The 22,556-nt window shown below is 39.9% G+C and overlaps 1 protein-coding gene across 2 annotated transcripts in view; it reads right to left on the bottom strand.

Moving 5' to 3' along the window:
• Window positions 1-22,556, bottom strand: part of galnt1 (UDP-N-acetyl-alpha-D-galactosamine:polypeptide N-acetylgalactosaminyltransferase 1) — a 55,108-nt gene that overhangs the window by 20,444 nt on the left and 12,108 nt on the right. For both annotated transcript variants that reach the window (XM_004541396.4, XM_004541397.4), the window contains exons 2-4: window positions 17,532-17,644; window positions 2,467-2,606; window positions 2,203-2,371 (exon numbers count right to left, since the gene is read on the bottom strand). In XM_004541396.4, the coding sequence (XP_004541453.3) occupies window positions 2,203-2,371; window positions 2,467-2,605 (308 nt within the window). In that variant the 5' untranslated portion in view covers window position 2,606; window positions 17,532-17,644. The remainder of the gene's footprint in view (window positions 1-2,202; window positions 2,372-2,466; window positions 2,607-17,531; window positions 17,645-22,556) is intronic.

Below are 22,556 nucleotides of genomic sequence, written 5' to 3'. Positions count from 1 at the left end.
CCGCCAGGCAACATAGTGCTGTACAAGTAGCGTGAAAAAAAACTTCAAAGTAGCGCTATGCGTTCAGCGGGAGTCGTGGATGACGAGCGGCGATAAACTTGCGAAAAGCAAGTTATGCTCAACTCCACCGGTGGAATCTGACAGCGTGGAAAAGTGTGAAAACATCCATGATCACCAACGGATTTCGAAGGGCTGGACTGCTGCATGATGAAGAGGAGGACACCGCCACGGCCCTTCTGAGGGTGTTCGACTCTGACACTGACAACGAGGATTTCTTTTGTTTTGAAAGTGACAACGAAGGAGAGAAGCGGAGAGTGGAGGACGTAGGCATCCTGAGCCTGTTCGTATCTGACACTGGAGAAGAGGACTTTGGTGGTTTTAGTGCGCAGGAAGATGGTGGTGAATGACTGACTTTTCTTCTTGTTAAAGCCGTGTCGCTGCACCTGAGCCTAAAAGGTAGTCTGAATCTATTTTTCTGGTGTGCTGTAGGTTATTGTTATGTACTACATTTGTTACTCATTTATGAAGCACAGTACATGTTTCCTACTTGTAATTACCGCTACTTGTACATATACCTAAAAAGTTATGCAAATATGTACCCATAACTTGTTTTTCAAAATATTAAAAAAAGGGGTGTGTCTCCAAACAGCCATCTCTTTCCTGACAATTCCCTTTGTGCATATTCTCTTACATATGATGAGTCAACATTGAAACACCTGCGGCTTTTAGTCAGGTGCGGCTAATGTATGTACAAAACAGGATTTTCCCCTGATTTTAGCTTGTGTGGCTAATATTCAGGTGCGCTTTGTAGTCCGGGAAATATGGTAATTTTGCAAAGTTGCATCTGAGAGAAAAAAACCCACACAATTGTTTTGGAACAATATCTTTTCAACAGGCAAACCAAATGAGGAGATGTTTGACCATAATGGTCACGTTATGTTGTTGAAAACCAAACAGAGCACATCAGCAACTATCAGCACAGCTGGGCTTGTTTTGCTTTAACCGACCTGGGCACCTTGCAGTCACTGAGTAACCTAGAGTTAAATGTGAGGACATCTGTGTGATAGATAAAACTTGTCCCAAATTGGGTCAGGCTAAAGGACAATGATCCAAAAACAGCAACAAATCTACAATAGAGCAGCATTAAAAAAAGGATCATGGTGCTGAAATGATCAAGTCAGAGTCCAGACCTCAACCTGACTGAAATGCAGTGGTGGGGCCTTAAGACAGCTGTGAAAAAACCCTCACAAACATCAATGAACTGAAGCAACATTGTGGGCAATAATTCTTAAACACTGATGTGAGAAACCTATACAGTCATAGAAAAACTGATTACTTCCAGTTACTACAACTAAAGGTGGTCCTATAAGCCATTTAATCACAGAGCCGTGTGTAAACTTTCCTTTTCACATGACCGTATCTACTGTCATGAAATCCTGCACACTGATTCTCACCAGAGCTCAACTGGCAGTTTTGAAACCAACACAAATGGTTCTCAGCAGAGTTTGTTTTAACACAGTGTGAAAGCTCTCCAAAAACATTTGTCTTTTAAATGTTTTTTTCCATGAAAACCATTTTCAAATGATTTGCAAAAAGGAAAAACAGAAGCTGGTTGAAACTGGAAAGAAAATAATAATATGAATTGTGGGAAGCTTTGTGAACACCACAAAAAAACCCAAACAAAACCCAAACATCATACATCTTTGGAAAACATTCTGCTGTCTGTGCGATGTTTAGGTGGCACTGGATAGATTTGACATGTACAATTTCCTGTTATTAATATTAACATATAATGATTTATGTTTATACTTACTACACAACATAACACAAAGAGGATATTTAGGCCCTGCTTCATACAATATGAATACCGAATTAGGAACTCCTGACTGTTTTTCAGGAAGTTCAAATTCCCTTGAGATCTTTGAGGGCACCACACCCTCTTTGCTCTCCGAGTATCAAAGTTTAATAACTTCCTAATGAATACTCAGAGGTGCTTCTAACCTACATTTATTTTTGTATGTTATTCCATTTTAAGATATGACATTTTTACTAGACATTTCTTTAAATCTCCTATCTAAAGTTTACCTAATTTTGCTATACTGTATAGGTCATGCCATTTAAAAACAATAACACTAATAAAAGATGTATTATTGTTATTATCATGACAAAACACAGGACTTGTTGCTGGGAGAGGCAGCTCACCCTTCTAGGCGGACGTCAGGCAGCGAACGATTGAGAGCAATCATCTCCGAGGCCATGAGGTTGAACTGGTTGATCTTAAACATTTCCTTCATTTTCTCCTGCTGCTCTTTAGGGATCACCACAGGTTTCCCTCCTTCACCAGGCCCATCTCGTGGTCTAGACATGGTGTCTACAGAGGATACATATTCAGCTTTTCAAACTTGATGCTTGACAGTGCCATAAAAATGTGTCTGTGTATGGGTTTGTGTGGTGATACACCCTCACCGTCTCTCCCGGGCAGTCCTCTCGGCTTCTTGTCATCACACTTGTTGCACTCGCTGAAGTAGAGCAGAATGAACATGTCCAGCATCACCCAGACCAGAGAAGTGGCCAAAACCACCTTACAGTAGGCGAACCTCCGCATCCTGAAAATGTAGAGTGAGAAGTGGGGGGTAGTTACCATCAGAGGGTTTCTTTGAAAGCATGGTAGAGGAGGCAACTCTTCTCATATCTTTCCCACCTTTCTACTCAGTCCACTCAGCGTTTAGCCTTCCTGCAGCTCTGAGCCTCAGAGTGCTGGAAACACTTCCACCTGTCCATCAGTCTGCCTGACTCCTGTCTCCTATCTGTCAAGCTTTTTATCAGGGCCCCTCTAAGTGGTCGTCTCTACACTCAGTGAGATTCTCAAAATGACGGACTCCTGTCTTACTGGAGAAACAAAGCAATAAATCTAAGAACAATGAACGTTTATAATTGTTTATAGAGTCGATTTTGTTTTTTGTTTTTTAAAGGCAGTGGTTCCAGAATGGGGCTGCCAAAGAACATCAGTGTACTAAGTCCAAGTGTGCCTTGGGATTTTGTGACAACCATACATAAATATTGCATTACACAACTGCACAAAGACAAACAAATGAATTTTTAATTTCCTGTGTGTTGACAAATTCTATCCACTAAAAAATAAACTAAAAAACAAAATCCCAGAAAAGTCTGTTTGTACAGTTTCTAGATGGTGCATATTACAAATATTTGACACATCAAAACCTGACAGCAAGGGGGGGGAATTCATTTTTATGGCAAGCTAGCCACAACTAACCAATGCCAAGGACCCCACAGCTAAACAAAAGGGAAAAATGAAAACTGCATGTAGATGGTGTCCTGTAAGCTGGCCATCTTATAGCTTCATTGTGTCAACCCCCTGCCCTCTGGCCTGCGTGCGTCATCTGTTAGAAGAAGTTGGCTAAGGTTGACATGCCAAGCAAGTTAAGGAGGCACTTGGAAACCAAACATCCCTTTTGAGAGTCGCTTGGCCCGCTTCAAAAAGAGAGCTGGATTTGAACCAAAGGAAGCTAAACTGTTTGTTGGATTGCGGGAACGTGTCTGATAAGGTGTTGGAGGCAAGTTGCATTCCAGAGGACCTTGTGACACATTCTTTTAGAATATTACAGGTGTTGTATGGTAGGTCCAGGTGGTGCAAAAAAATGCAATCAAAAGAACTGATGACATCTCAGATGACACTCAGAGGCTGTTATACAGGTGTGACTTGAAAATCTGTCTTGCCCTTTGGGCACAAAAAGTTTAAAAACCAATGTTTTACAATATCTAAACAACACTCTAACTACTGTCCAGTTCTACACAACAACCATCTAGTATATCAGTGTTCCCAAATACCCTGCAGGATATGAGCCAATCTACCCTTTGTACATTTAACATACCAAATCCCTGTGTTCTAAAGTGCAGTCAGACACCCACTCAAAGGTAAGCACAAACACACACACGGACACACACACACACACACAGCAGAGAGGGGAGCTATGATAGTAATTGCTTTTCGTTGGCAGGCAGCAAGAGACAAGACACAGCCACATTAAAATTCCACTGCTCCCCTTTCCTTCTCTCCTTCAGCACCATCTCCCTTCTCTTTGGCTGATTCTCTGCCTCAATGATCCCTCAGGTTGCAGCAGCACAAGCAGAAGGGAGAAAATTAATTTGGCCACGGTGATTTCTCTCGTGCCCCCGGGAGGGAAAAAAACGATGTTTGTGCACAGCTAGCTTAGCTTAGCTTAGTTTAGGTTTGCTTAGCAGCCAGGGAAATAAGAGAACTGCAGAGCAGCGTTTCTAAATTCCACCTGATAGGATTCTGGAAGCACAAAGTGCCGTGTACAGCAGAAAACAAGAGGGAAGATTTAACTGTTTGTCTTTCCTCAGACTTCTGTTCCTGTGAGTCAAGTAGTTTTAGTGTTCAGGTTAGAGCTGTACTCTCCGTATATGATGTGCATATATGTAGTCCAGGGATGGGATTCGAGAACTAGAATATCTAATCTATCAGATGCAGCTCCAGAGTAAGAAATTATGGCATCAGACTCAGAGCAGTGCACACATGAAAGCCGTTTTTATCCTGCTTCTGTTTCAAATAATAAAACATTTGTGGGCCTTTTCCTCACACAGAAAATTGATAACGAATAGATAAGCAAATAGATAAAGAATAAGGCCTATTAGCAGAATCAATAATGACACTGGTATTGATGAAATCTTATCAATAATCATCACTAATGTACTCTCCAGCAGAGTTGGGCAAATTACTGTTCTCGGATTAAAAGCTGACTCAACTGGAGGCGTAAATTTAAAAAGGTCTTGTCAGCTTGTCTTCTACTTCACAGCGTTTTGTAACTTTGCAAGATTTTATCTCTCAGGTTCACACGCGAAAGAAAAAAAAATTGGTGCAGGGCATCCATCCACCAGCACATACATGCTTAACTGTGATCTCTCACCCCCTGGGGAGAGAAAAAAACATCCAATGAAATCTATTGAACTGCTGCACCACCACCAACTTTTGACAAGGTTAAAATGTAACATGTTACATCAGTTTATACGTTCCCACTTAGCCACTCGACCAGTTTCAGTTTGAGTAAGGTATAAAAGAAAACAAAGCACTTATTGCAAACCACCTCATATCAGCCTTTAGAAACATTTCCTGACCATCACTTCTGCAGCTCCGTTAGATAACATCAGACACACAAAATAAATATTAATTACAAGATTTTTTTTAAAATAAGAAATAAAAACATTTTAAAATAAACATTAAACATCTGTTTTTAATATCTGTAGGGGAAAAGCAAGTTCAGGGAAACTCTCTTGTGAGGATATAGTAAGTGGGATATTGTAAGCTAGTAACATAGAGCTTAACATAGATGTGTAAATCATAGATATTTATACATAAAACACACTTCAGACAAATACGTTTTGTGTATATCATTACTGTTTAATCTATCATATTTGTGAAGGACTACTTTAAGACGTAGAAAAATAACTGTGTTTTAAATATTGCCACTAAACAGCAGAAAAAATGTGAATGTGAATAAAAATGTAAATGTCGTATTTCTGTATGAATGATAGAAAAATATTACCGGTAATATAACAAATAAAAACTGTTTAATTGTCATCAAATGGAAACTTCCTGACCTGGGATGAAAAAACAAATACTCAAACCAGGAAGTGAAGCTCTTTGGATGTTAAAACCTCCAGAGCTATACCAGAAATAAACATCTTTACAATCTGGTACAAAGAAAATGTTTGGCCTCCGTTACTTTTCTTTGAAAAGGCAGCATGTGTACAGGAAGCGAATCTTTACATAACCAACAAATTATGTTCCATTAGGGTCTAATTAAGTCATAATTAATGCAGTGGCTGCCTTTAGTTACTGGTGGCTACTGACGGGCTAATCGACTGCAGCTAATCAAGTAACAGAACTGGACTTCTAGATCATGTTTGTGGTGTTAAAGCAAATTTACCGCACTTCTCTGACAGCGGGAAATAGAACCATTTAGAGTGTGAGAATCTTTTAGTTTTGTTTTACTCACACTACTGTACAGTTTGACCTGTTCATGCTCTCTGCAGACTGATATACTTTAGATGGTCGCTTAGATAAGGTCTGCATGCTAAAAATGGGCCACTTTAGCCTAGTGGTTGCTAGGACACATAATGACACCATGATGTCTGATATGGATAAAGCTCGTCAAGGGGCCTACAATGCATCTGTGTGGCAAATTTGTTTGCACAGATTTTTTGTATTATAGTAAGATGTTAAAACTAATTAGCACACATATGTGAGTGTGGATGCAAAAAACCTTTCTAGCATTAGTTACCATAATAACATAATCATTCATTACATTCTCTTTTAACTGGCTCCAAAACGCCAAAGACACAATGGGCAAAATGCCAAACCCAAGACTTCAAAATCATCTCCAGGTCTATCTTTTATATACAGTCTTGCTATTGTCCCTAACATCTTTATATACAGTTATACAAGAAACTAATGTTTAATAGGTGATCATTGTGGCATCTGGCAGTCTGCACTCATGCGTGACTGAAGGAGAGCTACAGGGGTTGCTGCGCTCTGTAAAGCTGCTACCGTACTGAGTGTTGAACTGTGCAGTATGTTCACATTACTAACATTAGTTATGGTTCACAGCAGAGGTGCTAGAGGTTTGTGCAGCGATATTGGTGAAAAAGCTGAGCGCACTTACAAAATCACCATGCTATAGGATGTGTTATTGTATCTCTTTATAGCTCTCACATTTGCTTTACCGTTGATGTTATCTTCTGTTGTTTTTTCCTGTAAGCCACAGTGCAGGACCCGACCACATCTGTAATGCACTTTAAACTCAAACCCAGCTTGGTCTTTTGTCACAATTTGGACTGAAAACCATCATAAAACAAAACATGCCAGTTATAAAATTGTTCCTAGTAGATTCCTGGAAAATAACGATTTGGAAAATTCAGATTCCCCCGGATATCCTGAAGGAATTTACCAGACTGTTTATCTCACTTTTTTCCGTCCTCTCAAACTTGTTCAAATTCCAGGACTAGCAGGAAGGCTGAATTTCAGTACTCGCTCTGCAATCTCCGTCCTTTCTGTTTCACTGACAGCTGCTAGACTGCGTCGGCCTTGCTTGACCTTTATGAAACAACAACAACAAAACCACACAATGTAGCAGAATCTTGGATATACTTCTCTCTTCACCGTTTCTGGTGCAACACATACATAGCAGAGCTCTTATACGAATACAGACAACAACATCGGAGCTTTCCATCACAGAAAAACTTACATATTCCTGTTCACAGCATCATGTCAAAAATGCTGTCGGATGGATGTCAGCTTCTTTCCGGAGATGCCATTTGATCACAGAGAATGTAGACCGCAGTGCTTCAAGCAACAGATACATTAAATAAAAGCACGCGCACGCACACACTCCTGCTTACTGCTGTCTCTCAGCCATGCCTCTCCACTCACTGTATTTCTAATCAGGCATGGCAGAGGACACCTCCGGTCTCCCTGGTGCTCTGGGCTCTGCCTCTCTGTGTGAGTGTCTGTCAGTTTAGTTTATGTTGGGTGCTAGTCTCTTTGAAGTCTCTTTTAAACAGCCTGGTTTCATATGACGTTAAACAGACCCACAACTCTCCATTGTTCTTATTAAGCCATTAGCATACTGCACTTCCTCCATCTTTCTTTTAAACCTCCATCCTGGTCATCATGCACTCTCGTTCCCAGCCGCCCCACCCCCACTCCCTCCCGTTTCTCTCTTAGTGATGTTTTCTCCTTTCAATAGCGGTTGCCATCACTACTTCCCTACAAAAACACAATTTCCTCCTTCACATCCTTCTCTGTGTCTCTCTTCATCTTCCCCTCCTCTCCTTTTCTCCACAGGCTTAATCCCCCTTTAGAGATTGCACAACCACTATTTCTCACAACCATTTGGAAAAACTCAGCAAGAGGATCCAGCACTTCACTCGCTTTAGAATTTATGACTGCGAGCGAGGATCCTCCCTTCTAGGGATTTCATGTTTATATGTATAAAAGAATATTCAGAGGAAGGCAGGGAGATAATACTGTACGTGACTGAGGGCAAATGAAAGAGATGATGAGTGTTACTAATAAACACAAAGTTTGTCCTGCTAAATATGTTAAACGACAAATGTGGACCCTCTGTATAGCAGTTTTGTTTTGTTTTGTTTTTTAAAAATCATAATATACAACCAGGTGTATTTTGTTTCTAAAAGTGTCTAAAACATGCTGCCTTTTTGAAGCTTCCTTAAGAGGAAAACCAGAGACGGTGCTATTCAGGTGTACGAGTTGTCCTTGGGTCATATAGGCTTGATAAGCTCAACAGTTTCCAAGACAACGCTGATGGGAGCGCTGATTTTCTGAACAGTCGTAATGCATCTCAATTGGAGCAGAACAAGGCTCAGGCTAACATTAGGGGAGGGAAATAGAAACAGAACACGGTGGCCTGAAGCCCCGTCTTCATGCTTCTCTAAGGAGTACACAGTCGCCTGAGGCAAATCAGCTGGGTTCGCTTAATATCCAGATCATAACCTTGACTGCAGAATATAGACTGATCCCGTTGAGGAAATAAAAAACCCAAGGACTGGGACACGACTGAGAGAGAGTGAAAGAGACCTGCCATCAGTTAACAAAAAAAAAGGGAGAGAAAATACACGCTCTGCCCATCTGACAGTGGACTTAAAAAACATACCGAGCACTGTACCTCTTTGGCATGTTGCTCTCTTCACCATGAGTTACAGGCTACATTGTATGATTCAGACTAATGCAAAATCCAAGACACTTTAATGAACAACCCAGAACACACACACACACACACACACACACACACACACACACACACACACACACACACACACACACACACACACACACACACACACACACACACAAAGAATTTGTTTAGGCTGCAATCTATAATTAATTAACCACAAGATTCATTGGTGACAGTGTTTTAGTTAATATTAGTGCGAGCCTGTAGAGCTCGAAGAATTCAATCATCACTTAAAAAAGGCTCTGGGATTGATTACCGATTTATGTTCTACATTTTTTCTCAGTTTTTAATTTTTTTTTCATTCAGACTAATATATTTTAAATTTGAATGGGTCTCAATGATCAGTGTTAGGTGTTTATTTAGAAAAACTCTTTTATTATTTTATTCAATCCGTTTTTTAAAGCAGCTCCGCAAACTGGCTTACTCACTCTGATTGTCTTCCACATGTCACGTGAATCCTTAATGATTTTAACTTGGTGGACATTATTGTTCATTGTTTTGTTATTTTTTATTTTTTTTACTCATGTGTGATCTTTGTTTTGAAAGGGGCTTAAAATAATAATTATTATTATTATTTATATACACTCACCGGCCATTTCATTAGGTATACCTGCTTTAACAGTAATCTATTGGGATTTTCCCACTAAACCATGTGGGGTTTACAAATAATGGTCTGAAAAAGAGAAAAGATTGAGTGAGCAGCAGTTCTCTGGGTGAAAATGCCTTGTTGATGTCACAGATGATATATAACATATGGTTGAACAGCATTATTGATAATGGCCTTGCTTTGGCCTAAATACTGATATTAGTAACGATCTAAAAGAAATCAATACACCAAAATCAAAATGGTGCTATTCTCTTTGCAGTGATGGTTGTGAGCGTCGCGGCATTTCAGCATGAAAGTCACCTCACTAAAAGAAAAAGGTGCCACTTAGAGAACATTTCATGATTTCCACAGACCATCTAATAATTAAGATTAACCTGAGTACAGAAAAGGAGTGCCCAACATCAGCTGATGTCAAGATTAACTGTCGTCATCTCAGACACAACATTTCCAATTTCACAACACTCACAACAACAACAACTAAATCAAGCCAATAGACGTGCTTAAACACAGCAGCGCTGAGCTGAAACAGGCCCTGCTTCAGTTGTTTAGTTTCATTCTCCCGACAGTTCTATAGTCTGGTTGTTTTCCTGAGATGTGGAGCCTGGGGCTTTTTTTATCCCCACTACAGAGCTGAGAAATATCAGACCGCACGTACTACTAAGCCACTTGTGTAAGCAGAGTCAATCCCCCAGTATTATCAATGCCTGGTTCCTGGCCTTATTTATTGAAAACATTCCCCTGAGCAAACCCATATTGGCTTTTTACCAAATCACGGTATTACTGGCCACATTTACACTCTACACACTCTAATTAATCAGCACGTACGCCACAAAACAATGGTAAAATCTTTGCATGCTTTATTGATTTTTAGAAAGGCTTTCGATTCCATTTTGCTAGAGGGTTTAAATTAAAACATTCTCTGAATAAGCACAGCAGGTAGACGTTTGAAAACAATTAAGTCGACGTAAAGTCTTATTCGAATGACCATCAGTACATGAGGAATGCAGAGGTTGTCAATAATCCTAATCCATAATTTCTAATGTTAAAGAAAATCTTTTTTGCGTGTGTTTGGTATTTTATCAAGACTTCTTTTCTGCTTCTTTAAACACAGCATGGAAAGTCATTCACATAAAGGTCAAGATGAAACCTCTCAAGTAGGATGGAATGGCTGATATATATGATAGTATCTTTCAACAGTTTTATGTGACAACCTATAAATAGTTCAGTCTTCACCGAGGGGCCAGACAGATTTCAATCAATATTTGTCAAAAAATAGCCCACATATAAGCCTGAGGACTCATATCATTATTCAAGCTTAATGTCAAAGGCCTGCATTCAAAATATAAAATAAGATTCACAAGTTTAAGTATTATTAATGTTTTAAAGCACCAGAAATAAAAGCAATTGCTGTGAAGAATAACCCATTTCACTCTGATGTTTACTTTGTTTTTGGATGACAACTAGATTTTAGTTATTGATGCATGAACAGGTTCATGTTAATGTTCCTGCAGGTAAAGGTGGGGCTGACTTGAACCATTTCACATACTGCTGGGTAGCGTGTGAATTCCCCTTTGGGCATCATAATGTTAGTTATTTCAAGCTAAACACTAGGGCTGCACGATTAATCGTTAGAAAATCGCAATCTCGATTCATACTTATGTGCGATCTCATTTCCAAATGACAACGATTAAAAAAAAAAAAAAAAAAAAAAAAAAAAAAAAAAAAGACGACGACGATTGTACCGCATTTTGATCCGGGACGTACTCTGCATGAAAACAAGCGCTCACTCTTCCTTCTCAACAAATGACAAGGGCGGAGCCTTATACCACGTGATACAGAGGCTGTGCCGTGTGAATTAGCAGGGGAAAACCAACGGAGAGCACGTCAGGGATGAGGAGAAAGTGACAGGAGAAAATCCGTCCCGGTCAACCACCCAAACATCAATAACGGGAACCTTATACAGCGCTTCCCTATACACATCGAACTCCCGCAGGCACAAAGAAATTACGGAGGCTATCACTTATCACCTGACCAAAGATATGGCTCCCATCAACACTGTGCAAAACGAGGGATTTAGGAAAATGATCAACACCCTAGACAAACGCTACACAGTGCTGTCCCGCAACTATTTTTCTATTGTTGCACTACCTGCTCTATACACGCAGTGTCGAGCAACGGTGGAGACGGAATTTCAAGCAGTACAACATGTTGCAGCAACAACAAAACGTGAGACATTTGTTGTTTTTATGTTTATTTATTGTTTTTATGTTCAGTCTCAACTGTTACGAAGTTGATGTGCAGTTAATAAGTGCAATAAATATTTATACTGGAAAAGAAAATCGTGAGAGAATCGTGATCTCAATTCTAAGCCAAAAAATCGTGATTCTCATTTTATGCAAAATCGTGCAGCCCTACTAAACACAGACCTTGCTTTTCCTGTGCTAGGTGTCCCTCCCACACAGATGTGCGAGGGTAATTTCTAAATCGGACAAGTTATGCTGGTAATACCGATCCTGAGCAAACAGGGCTCATATCAGTAATAAAAGCAGGAAAAAAATTGGAAGAGGCTAATGAAGGGGAAAAAATTGAAAGAAGAAAAAAAAAAGCAGGGACAAAAACAGCACTTCAGCCTCCGGCAGCAGTATTGACAGTCAACTACAATGAATTTAAAATCATGAGCTTAGAAAAAAAGCCCAAATCCCAGGAAAACAAATAGAAATTCAAATTAGGGAATACCCAATGCAGTCAGTACCTGGCGTTTAAAAACACTGCTTTGGTAAACTATCATCTGGCAGTGAATGCACTGAAACAAAAAGCATTTTTGGCATTTAGGAGAAAACCAGAAACTTCAGCTATCTCCCAAGTTAAGTCAAACCTGTGTTGGACGGACCATCAGCTGTTAAGAGATCACTAGATGTCAGCTACCCATCAGAGTTCTGCATGCAAAAAACTGCAGGTCCATAATAAACATCCCAGGTAATACCCACTGATTAGCAACACTGAAAAAAGAACACCTGAAGTCACAATGAACAAGGACCAAAGGAACCTTTTTTACAATTCTAAAGACATAAAGACCTTTAGCACTTCCTCCAAACTACATGGGGCATCAACATGAAAATCAAAGCAAATTAAATCTGGCATAATTTTTAGGACACAATCCTTGGTCACGGATCAACATAAGCTGCAGGCACAAATGATCTATTAACTGGCTTTTGTAAGTAGTACAGGGAGGAAGCCTCTGTCTACAGTTAACAGCTACCTGTAAACTTAGCACACAAAGAAATAAGTCATTTTTAATGCTGAGTTATATTGGTTTCAGTTGCATGTCTCATTTCCAACTCAACTGTTAACTTTAAACCATGAAACACAACAAAGACACACCTCCAATCATGGTACTCCCTGGCTTGTTATTGTGGTTGTAGCCTAGCTGTAGCCATGCCAACTGCCAACTCCCAACTGGCTATTTAATCATGTTGGGATTCCTACTGGCATTGGGAATGCAAGCAGAAAACACTCTTTAGAAATGTAGTTCTCAGGGGACCACACCTGTGAGTCGTTAAACCTTGGGGAGCCCCCAGAAGTGTATTAGTCAGAACGTACCATTACTGAAATAAACCTCAACACTGTTCAACCTCAGACCAACATGGCCTTCCAATAACCAAAGAAAGTATTTTTGGATGCTCCCTTATTTCCCATGGGTTTGTCACAGTGGATGGATCTGCATGTTTGACTTGGCAAAGATTTCCTGGAGCAACCCTCCCATTTATCTGGGCTTGGGACCAGCACTAGGAGTGCATTAGCTTGTGACCCCCTGAGGCTGGGTTTGTATCTCCTCCAAAAACAAATCAAAGTAAACTAAATTATTAAAGTGATAAAAAAAAATGTGTATCTAGAACAATAGGTAAATCAAATGCAATTTGTAATTGTCCCTAAAGCATGAATATAAATTGGTAGAGTAGCATAAACTGTCTGAAATGCAAAACATAAACAGTTCCTGATGAAATACAGACTAAGCGGACACAGTCTAGCCACAGAGAACCAGTGACACAAGAAAGCTGGCCTATGAATCGAGGAAGAGGCACCGCAGAACAGTTCTTCTTAAAATATAACAATTAATATCAGAGCCAAATTTGGTTTGTGAATCTTCGCATAGGTGGATAACAGTGAAAAACAGCTGATTCTGTTAGTTGAGGGACCTGCAGCATCTATCTAAACTATCTATTGGGGTTTGTGATACAGCCTCAAAAATCATATTACAATATTTAAAGTAATTTTACAATAATGATCATTCTGACAATATTGGACAAATAAAATGCTGATAAAACGTTTTCCATCCTTCTTTTCCAATGAGCTACTGTCATTGAAGACAAACTACCTTATTCAAAGTGTGAATCTTTCGCCACAAGGTGAAAGCAGAAGCAGCATTAGAGCGTAATAGTAGTGACACAGCATAAGTCAAATACTGGTGGTGGAGTTTTCCCTGTAATTCTAAGTGAAAGTATAACACAACCTGCACATCACCACCTGATAGTATCTCCTCCTCCTGTACGTTCATACCCTGGTTTTACATGGTGGTGTCTTTTTGCCCCAAGTGATATAACAAGTTAGTTTCCACGTTTATCAGGAACAGTTTTCTTGTATATTTTGCAAAGAATTTTTTTTTTTTGGAGTTTGTTGAAATAGCTTCCTTTTTACAAAATCAGAGTTTGCCATCCAGCTCTCTATGTCAGACATGCCTGTTCTTGTCAAGTTGTTGTGTTCACTAAGGAACATAGATGCCTTTTATATCCCATAAAAATGTATTCCCCATATTATCGCAGAGGATTCATCCCTACTACTTACATAAAACATTGTTAAACGTTCTAAAAATCAGTTTAAAATACAAAGAGGAGTACAGAGAGAACTGCCCATGGCAGCGTAAAAGTCCCAGCTAAAATTGATTACCAATGCAAAACTTGGCTCACAAGCAAAGTGGAATTAAATACTTCAATCTCCAATCACTGGGGCCTTTTTGGCCAAAATCAATATACATTACTGTCACGAGGGGTGTTCCCCTGATGGTTGGAAAGAGAGTGGAGCTTTTTTTGTACACGTATTAAAATAAATTGATCACAACACACCTAAGAACACATAAATGACTGCAACATCCTGGTGGTCCATTTGATGTTAGTATGCTGTAAATGATCTTTTAACAACTATTAACTTTTTTGCACTTGCCTCGCAAAAATGCAAAGGTACACACAGTGGAGGCTTTGATCACACTGGCTGGCACAAATAATACAACAGTTTACACAATTAAAACATCATCGCAGGCTGTGTGTTAAATGGTGTTAACACGTACTCACACAGAAACTCCCTAATCACCCTGTAATACTTAAAGTCTGAACCATTAGGCCCAGTGGGTTTGTGTGTCTGGTCTCCCCTGTATGTTTGCGGCTCTTTTCTACTATTACAGCTGCTGCTATTCCTACTATAACTCATGCCAAGCAGGAGGGATTAACGAGTCTCTGACAGCACAGCTGGATTTCTCTGCCTACTAACCACTTTAACAATATGCTTTGATTTTTTTTTTTCATATAAAAATATGAAAAATTTTAATATTTCTAAGACTATGTTACAGTGCAACCTCGCAATTTTGTGGCTGCTTTCATCTGTAAAACGTCTTACAGTACCTTAGGCAAAAAAAAAGGAAAGAAAATGTCTTTAAAGTTTATATCTGAAGCTACTTGGAAGAGAACTGCATTGCTGTCTATTAAGCATGACTTCTTAATAGACTGTACAATGTCAGCATGTCTATTTCCCCAGCACATAATATGTGATATATTTGTCATATTCTTTGGACTTTTGTGGAGCTACTGGTCAATTTTCATACATACACAGTATAAAAACCAATGTGCAGACATATGTTTAGCTGCCCCCCAGGTAACACACAATAACAAAAAATCAAAGGTTAACTAGGCTCTGACTCCTCACTGCATTAAAGTATCTGTTGTGTTACACAATTTCTAATCTGTATTATAAAGCACACAGACATACAAGAGTAAACAACAACAACAAGGAATCAGGAAAAATACTTTGTATTGTTGCATTGCATTCCTTGCATTATGTTGCATTGATGGTTCTTTTGCAACCCTCTTTTCATCGTTATGCCATTGTTACGATTTTTAGCATTATTGATGATCAGTGTTCTGACTTTCTCATTCTCATTTTAGAACCAAACACAGCAGCGCTTTAAGTGTCGTTTAAAATTCCTTAAGAAAACTCTAATGCAATCTTCACATTAACTGAATTTCCTGGAACAGAAAAAGCTTGATAAAAGTTGATTTATAGTTGCTGTTACAGCAGCTGATAAGATCAAAGAAACATCCCAACAGAGTTATGTGCCAAAGGTAGTTTGGATTTTTCAAATATGGTAACAAATCAGATATAATAAAGCTTTGTAAATTTTAGAGAAGGGCATTGCTGGATGTCAGCAACAGGGGGGAACAGGGAACCACAGAAGCCAATAACACTAATCTAGTGTTGCAAATGAAACTTCTGCTAACATTAACTTCCCACACTGACACAATATGACACATTTTGCCTTTGGATTTTCAGATTTTACTCATCTCTGTATTTAGCACGTTACCCTTTTTCACACATAGCCACCAGACAGTAAATAGTCATAAAGAGAGCAACGTGCTGCAAAGACACGCGTCACTATTTTGGGGACTTTCTTTTAGTTTTGACACATTTATAGGCACAAAATTGATAACAGGAGCAATTTACAAACTAATCGGTGATTTCAATCCTTACTTATGTACCTATGACCCTTAATTTTTGTTTTTCAACAATTGTTTAACAACACTTTAATTAGAATACTTAAACTTGTGTATACAAATAGTGTGCTAGTATAATAATGTGTGACAATGGCATAGATTTGTTCAAGGGTTCAACACACAGAGCATAAACAATAGATCATAGCAAAGTCTGAAATATGAAGACAATACGAGACAGTTACATAACTGTTACAAGCTGTTTCTATGACGCATTAATGAGTTACTGATAGTAAAAAATGAGAGAAATAAGTGATATGAGATCGGATGAAGCAGTGCTCTCCTACATGCATTTTACAGTTGTAATAATACTCTAGCCATTATTCTTGTTATATCTTCATTTCTCATTCTTTCTTTTTACTCTTCTTTAACTTGACCTCATTTTTATTTTTTTGGTTTTTTTAATCACTGTTGTATATATAAAGACTTTGCCCTCACAATGAGCCTGTGGCACTTTAACTATTTTGTTTATTTATTTCAAACTATACCTTTTTTTTCTATCCTGCTATGGTAACAATGTAGCTTCCCTTGTGAGATCAATAAAGTATCTATCTGTGTAGATATGTATATTCTTCGTTAAATATAGCTGCTGTAACTTGGGCTTTCTACATGATTGCACAGCTGAATGAGGCTAATAAATGGGGACCCCACCATGAAGCTTACAAAGAATTGCATGCACCGCTCCCGCTTCACTCAGGCAACAAGGCAGACCCACCTCTCCAATGGAAAGCCTTTCACTTTGCTAACCTCTTTGACAAAGGCAGCAGAAATGCAACATGAGCACCAGAATTGAGTCAAAGTGAATGCAAATGTGCCTAATTTGCAATCAAAAGGGTCAGCACACAAAATCAAAAGAGGCACTTTGCTGTTAATGGGGTGCTGAGGTTTATGTTTGACAATGTAACATGTAATTTCTCAAAAATAGTTTAAGCACACATTTTGATTTTGCCCGTAGGTGAATAAATCTAGTTTGTAGTATACATCAGGATCATATGGGGTGCGATGTTAAAAGGTTATATTTAGACTGAATTTTATCCACTGAACTTCTCTTGTTAAAGAAATTGGATTTTTCAGCCAGAAGATAGACTGGCTTATTAAAACAAAGAAAGGGCTGAGGTCAGTAAAAGAAAAAAAAAGAAAAAGTTGCATATGCATGAACCGGTAAATTTGTTTAATATATCCAGTTCAATACACAGTACAATAAAAAAAAATCTCAGCCCTTTAGGTTTCAATATGAACAACCCTATCTACAAAAACGGTTGTGTTAACTGTTCTTTGTTGCATCACTTTGTGTAGCCATTCCTTAATTCGTACCTTTCAAAGTGAGTTAAGGGGTCTCTGGTCAGATGTGCAGGGTGCTCCACCAGTAGAGGGGGCGGAGCTTCAGAGATCCCACTTCCTCTTTTGCTCGTCACTCATACATGCTCCTTGAAGAGAAAAGAGAAATAAATTTAGAATAAATATTTATTGTGCTAAGGATGTTAAAAGACACCAAACATGCTGGCTAGAGGAAACTCTTGTGCAATCTTGAAACTAGAATAAGGAAATGCTTTAAAACAGCTCTTCATTTATTTATTGTTTTCAAAATTCATGCATCGTACATAGGGAGAGTATTTTTTCAAATGCCTGGGAAAGGAGACATTTTCTGATCTATGAAAAAACCACAGGAAGCCAAAAACACACTTCTTGTCTTTGCATGTACAACAACGGTGCTATTCTTTCCTGCAAGATTACAAAGTTAGCGACACAATCTCACAGGGCAAGCTCCCACTCGGCAAATTATGCAAATGAGCCAAGATTCAGTCAAACGTGCCAGTATAGTGGACTTTGGAAAGTTCTCAGTCAATTAAAAATTGGCATCCAAGGTCCGCATCTCTTTTTATTATGTCATAAACCAATCATCGTTCCTCTTTCCAGCGGAAATCTAAAGGTCAAACATGACCAAAGACGCCGCCAGCTTTGCAGCAGGATAAAAAAAAGCAAGCGGGGAAACAGAGGGATGATGGGGATGATGGGGTGGAGGGAAGCAGGGATAGGCAACTGACGAATTCTCAGAACTGCTCATTTCACTGGATTAATCTGCTATTTTTGAAAAGTCCACAGAGAGCAGAGATGAGAGCGAATATGACTCAGAGTGGGCCTGTGTGTATGCGGGTCTGCGTGTCCTTCAATCCGGCCCTTGGCCTACTTTAAAGCCAAGTCATCATTCTGGTCCACTGGGGCCTCATATTGCCAGCCAGTGTATATATGTGTATATTGAGGAATTGTATTACAAAAGCAGCCATACCATAAATCTCTTCCTGCCAGCCCACACACTTCTGCATTAGTGAGTGTGAGGAGGCTGTGCTGCAGTGCAGGTATGCCTCAGTATGAGAAGAGTCGTGGCCACCAAAGGTGTCTGCCTGTCTCCTTCTGGGTGAGTCATCAATCCTCATCTCTCTCTTACTTTATCTCTCATATACGTCGTAAGCCGTCTCTGTCTGCCCTTCTTTTCTCACTCTTTACATGATTTAAATGAGCCTCCATGAAGTTTGAGTGGAATGTAATTCATCTGCAAATTGGAAGCAGGACAAGCAAGAGCTTCTAAAAATACTCATCAGATTCCCCTGACAATGACAAAATAAAACTACAGAACACCCACCACACACTCACACATGACCACACAACACTGCAGTGCAAATAGCAACGCTCTCTGTCTTTGTCTGTGCAAACCTCTTGCTCTTTTTAAAGTCAGAATGCTTTCTACCTGTCTCATTCTCTGCGAGTTTATGAGCTCTACATGTCTGGGTGGAAAAAAAGATGACAAAAACCACAAAACCCAAGACGGCAGACAGCAAGCACAGCAGTGATGATGAGAGAATGAATATTGTGAGAAAAGTGTCTGGCAGTAGTGCCCTTTGTTACGCTTGTGATAATAAACTAGCCTCAGTGTTCATGAAGTTTTGAATGACTGTTTTTTACAAATGTAAACTTGACTTTGTACCTTTACAACCACAAAATGATTTCGTAATAGATACTCCTGCTACCAAGGCATGCCCCATTTCAGAAATGAAGCACACACAAACACAAACACACTGTTCACAAGGCATAAAATATAGTGGCACATTGTTTTGGCTTACATATGGACAGAAGTATGAGGCAGAAAAAGTGAGCATGCAAGGACCCGTCCAAACACTGGCAAACACACAGTTGTGCCAGTGAAATCTGACATTATGTAAGCCAACACAGGAACCCTAATCCGGGCAGGGATAGCTCAGTAGGTAGAGTGGTGGCCCCATGATCGGAAGGTCGGGGGTTCGACTCCACTGAACGGCTACCCTGAGGTACCCCTGAGCAAGGTACCATCCCTACACACTGCTCCCCGGGCGCTGCATTGGTGGCTGCCCACTGCTTCACTGGGTGAATGGGTTAAATGAAGAGGAACTATTTCCCTATGGGGACTAACACGCACACTTTACACTTTATCCAGAGAGCAGAAAGAGAAGTCTATGCCGTGAGTGTCCACTTTGTTGCATGCTAAGAGGTGTGATGTGTACTTATAGTAAGGAACTTTTTTATTTATGTTTGGGGATATAGCCATTTATTTTTTCCTGCTGCACCAAAATCATACCAGCTTTTACCTTCGGAAATGAGATAACTCCAAAACACGGCCTGCATATATTGTAGCACTGACACTGCTATGCACATGAGCCAGATGTGACTGAGCCAGTTTTACTGCAGTGAGCTAATTTTATCGCTGTAAGGCCTTACATAAAAATATGGAAAAATGTATCTGATTATGGCTGATGCATTGTAAAAAAAAAAAAAAAAAAAGCAGCAAAATTTTTTTTTTCTGGCACAACTTCACCTGCTTCCAAGGTGCATGGAGAGGATGAAAGAAATAACATAGCAGGAACTCCAGCAACGCGTTTTGGCTTGTGGCCTTCATCAGGGTCATGATGACCCTGATGAAGGCCACAAGCCGAAACGTGTTGGTCAAATATTAAAATTGTTCATCTTCCCTCAACTGTTGCTGGAGTTCCTGCTAAAAAAAAGAAAAAGAAAAAGAAAGAAAGAACAAATTGCACCATGTACATAAAAAAATACATAAAAATTTAAAGTACAGTTGAAAGTTGGTGTTTTAGTACTAATATATGAAGGATGTCAATGAGTGAATTTGGCAAAAGAAATTCCTCTCCCAAAGGTAAGCTTTTGTGAAGGCAGATCTCCTACTACAGACACCACAATCAGTATCAGGAGGCAAAAGGTTTGTGCATTTCGAATTTTCTGCAGTCTTTGCCATTCCTTTGTTTTGTACACCTCCCTTCTTCTTTGTTCCAGCTGTGAACCAAACCAGAGAATGCAGGATAGGAGCCAAAAGGCTGTGTCTTCATCCCACCCTACTCTTGCCTCTATCTCAGTCCCTACAGAACACCCTCTGTTATTAATTCAGTGTAACAGTCTCTTCTCCCACTTAGGCCTCTTTCCATTCAGCTTGACCCGACGTAATTCCTGTCGTAAATCCAAAATACCAGTGACTCAGGCGGACTAACAAATGCAGAGGTGAGGAGGTGCTCATGTGCGGACTAATGAAGAGATTTCTGCACGCAAGCATAAAAGCTTCTCTCTCTGTAAGCAAGACATTTTGCAGAAAGAGAATATCATAAGGTCAACATGACACCTTGCAAGATAAAGCTGGCATGCTTAAGTGTGACAGCTGCAGCCAAACAAGGTTGAGGAGCTCTGGAACAACCTTTGTTCTGGACAATTTAGAGTGTAGTGTGGGTACAGCTAAAACTAACAGACAGTCAAATCAGTCTTTCACAATCCCCCAAAGCTCAGTGTGAGCACACTGTGATCAACCAGCCATGTCTAAGCATTAGACCTAACTGTTCCCCTCTCTCCACAGACTGCCACAGAAAGTCACAGAGTAGAGGGGAGACACTCATAGAGAGGAAGAATGGCCTCTTCTTTTAGACTATGTGATAGCTTAGTAAGAGCATGAAGAATGTGTGTGTGTGTGTGTGTGTGTGTGTGTGTGTGTGCGTGCGTGCGTGCGATATGCGACTCTGTTTGTAGCATATGCTGTAACAATGGGAGCTTAAAGATGGCATCTTTGGTCTTAGCAACAACAAACAGTGCTGTGCCAATCCTGAACAAACTACAACTTCCGTCCAAATCCTTTCAGCATTCCCTTTGACCTCTTGCTCTGTCAATCACCTCGTGGTTCAAGTGGTGTGGGAAAGGAAGGCTTTACAGGGCCTGAAGCACACCATACACACACAAAAACCAAATCAATGCTAAATAGGGACTAGAGGAAAGGCAACAAAAGATGACAACAACATTATCACAAGTGATTGCAGCCGTAGCTCACCATTTCTGACATCTTTCCAGGGGAAGCCCAGGAGGGAAAAACAGGAATGCCAAGAATAGCGTGAGGAGAAAATAGGTAAGAAGCAGCTGGCCCAACATCCCTGAACATGTCATACTTATCCTGGATGACACAGCTCACCATTTTGCCTCTTTTGCTTACCTTACTAATGACGTGCATTGGGACCTACATGCCTATTCCTTCCACACATACAGCTTGCACTTGCAGAGGAAGGCGAGTGTAGGAAGAGGAAGAAAGAGGAACCAAAGGACAGACAGAAAAGGACAGAGCGAGTAACAGAAAGACAGAGATCTGCTTCCTGTTTACTGACGGCAGAGATTGCAGGAAACAAAGCACCAGGCCACAAGACTGTTAACAGTAGTGACAAAGAACACAGCATAGATACACACTACCTTCCCTCTTCTGTGTCCTGAGTGATTAGACAGGCCAGATTTATCATCAACTTCCCCATCCATCTCTGTGTATCTTGGTAACATCTGCATGTTTGTGATTTGTTCTTGGTTTCTATCTCCCTCCTGCCCTTGTTCTAGCCAGCCGCCGTGCTAACAGGATCAAGCTTAAGCACATGCACACCCCCAGCTGTGTGCACAAATGCTCCCGGCAACATTCACCAATCTAAGACAGACTTCCCAGCAATTCCACGTGGCGCTGCAATGCACTGCTTTTGTGGTTTAGTCAAAGTGTGGATTTAATGCAGTTTCCTATCACATGAGCTGGCTTTTAGCCACACTCACTGCAACTACATTGTAATTTCTGGAAAAATATCTTTGGAAACACTTGAAAAGAAAAATGAGAAGTATTTATAATTACTTTATGAAATTTAGAACACATTTCTATCTTATGATTCAGTCACACTAGAGTAAAAATAGGATGGCAAACTCCTTATGACTAGTGACTCAGTGGTTGCCTTTTTTTTCTGTTGGAGTGCAAGCAATGCAAGCATACAGGTAACCTAGTAAGAGACAACC

Source organism: Maylandia zebra, linkage group LG11 (genome assembly GCF_041146795.1).
Source record: "Maylandia zebra isolate NMK-2024a linkage group LG11, Mzebra_GT3a, whole genome shotgun sequence".
In the NCBI taxonomy this organism is placed as follows: domain Eukaryota; kingdom Metazoa; phylum Chordata; class Actinopteri; order Cichliformes; family Cichlidae; genus Maylandia; species Maylandia zebra.
Note: the sequence above shows the minus strand (reverse complement) of the source record. Positions and strands in the feature narration are given on the sequence as shown.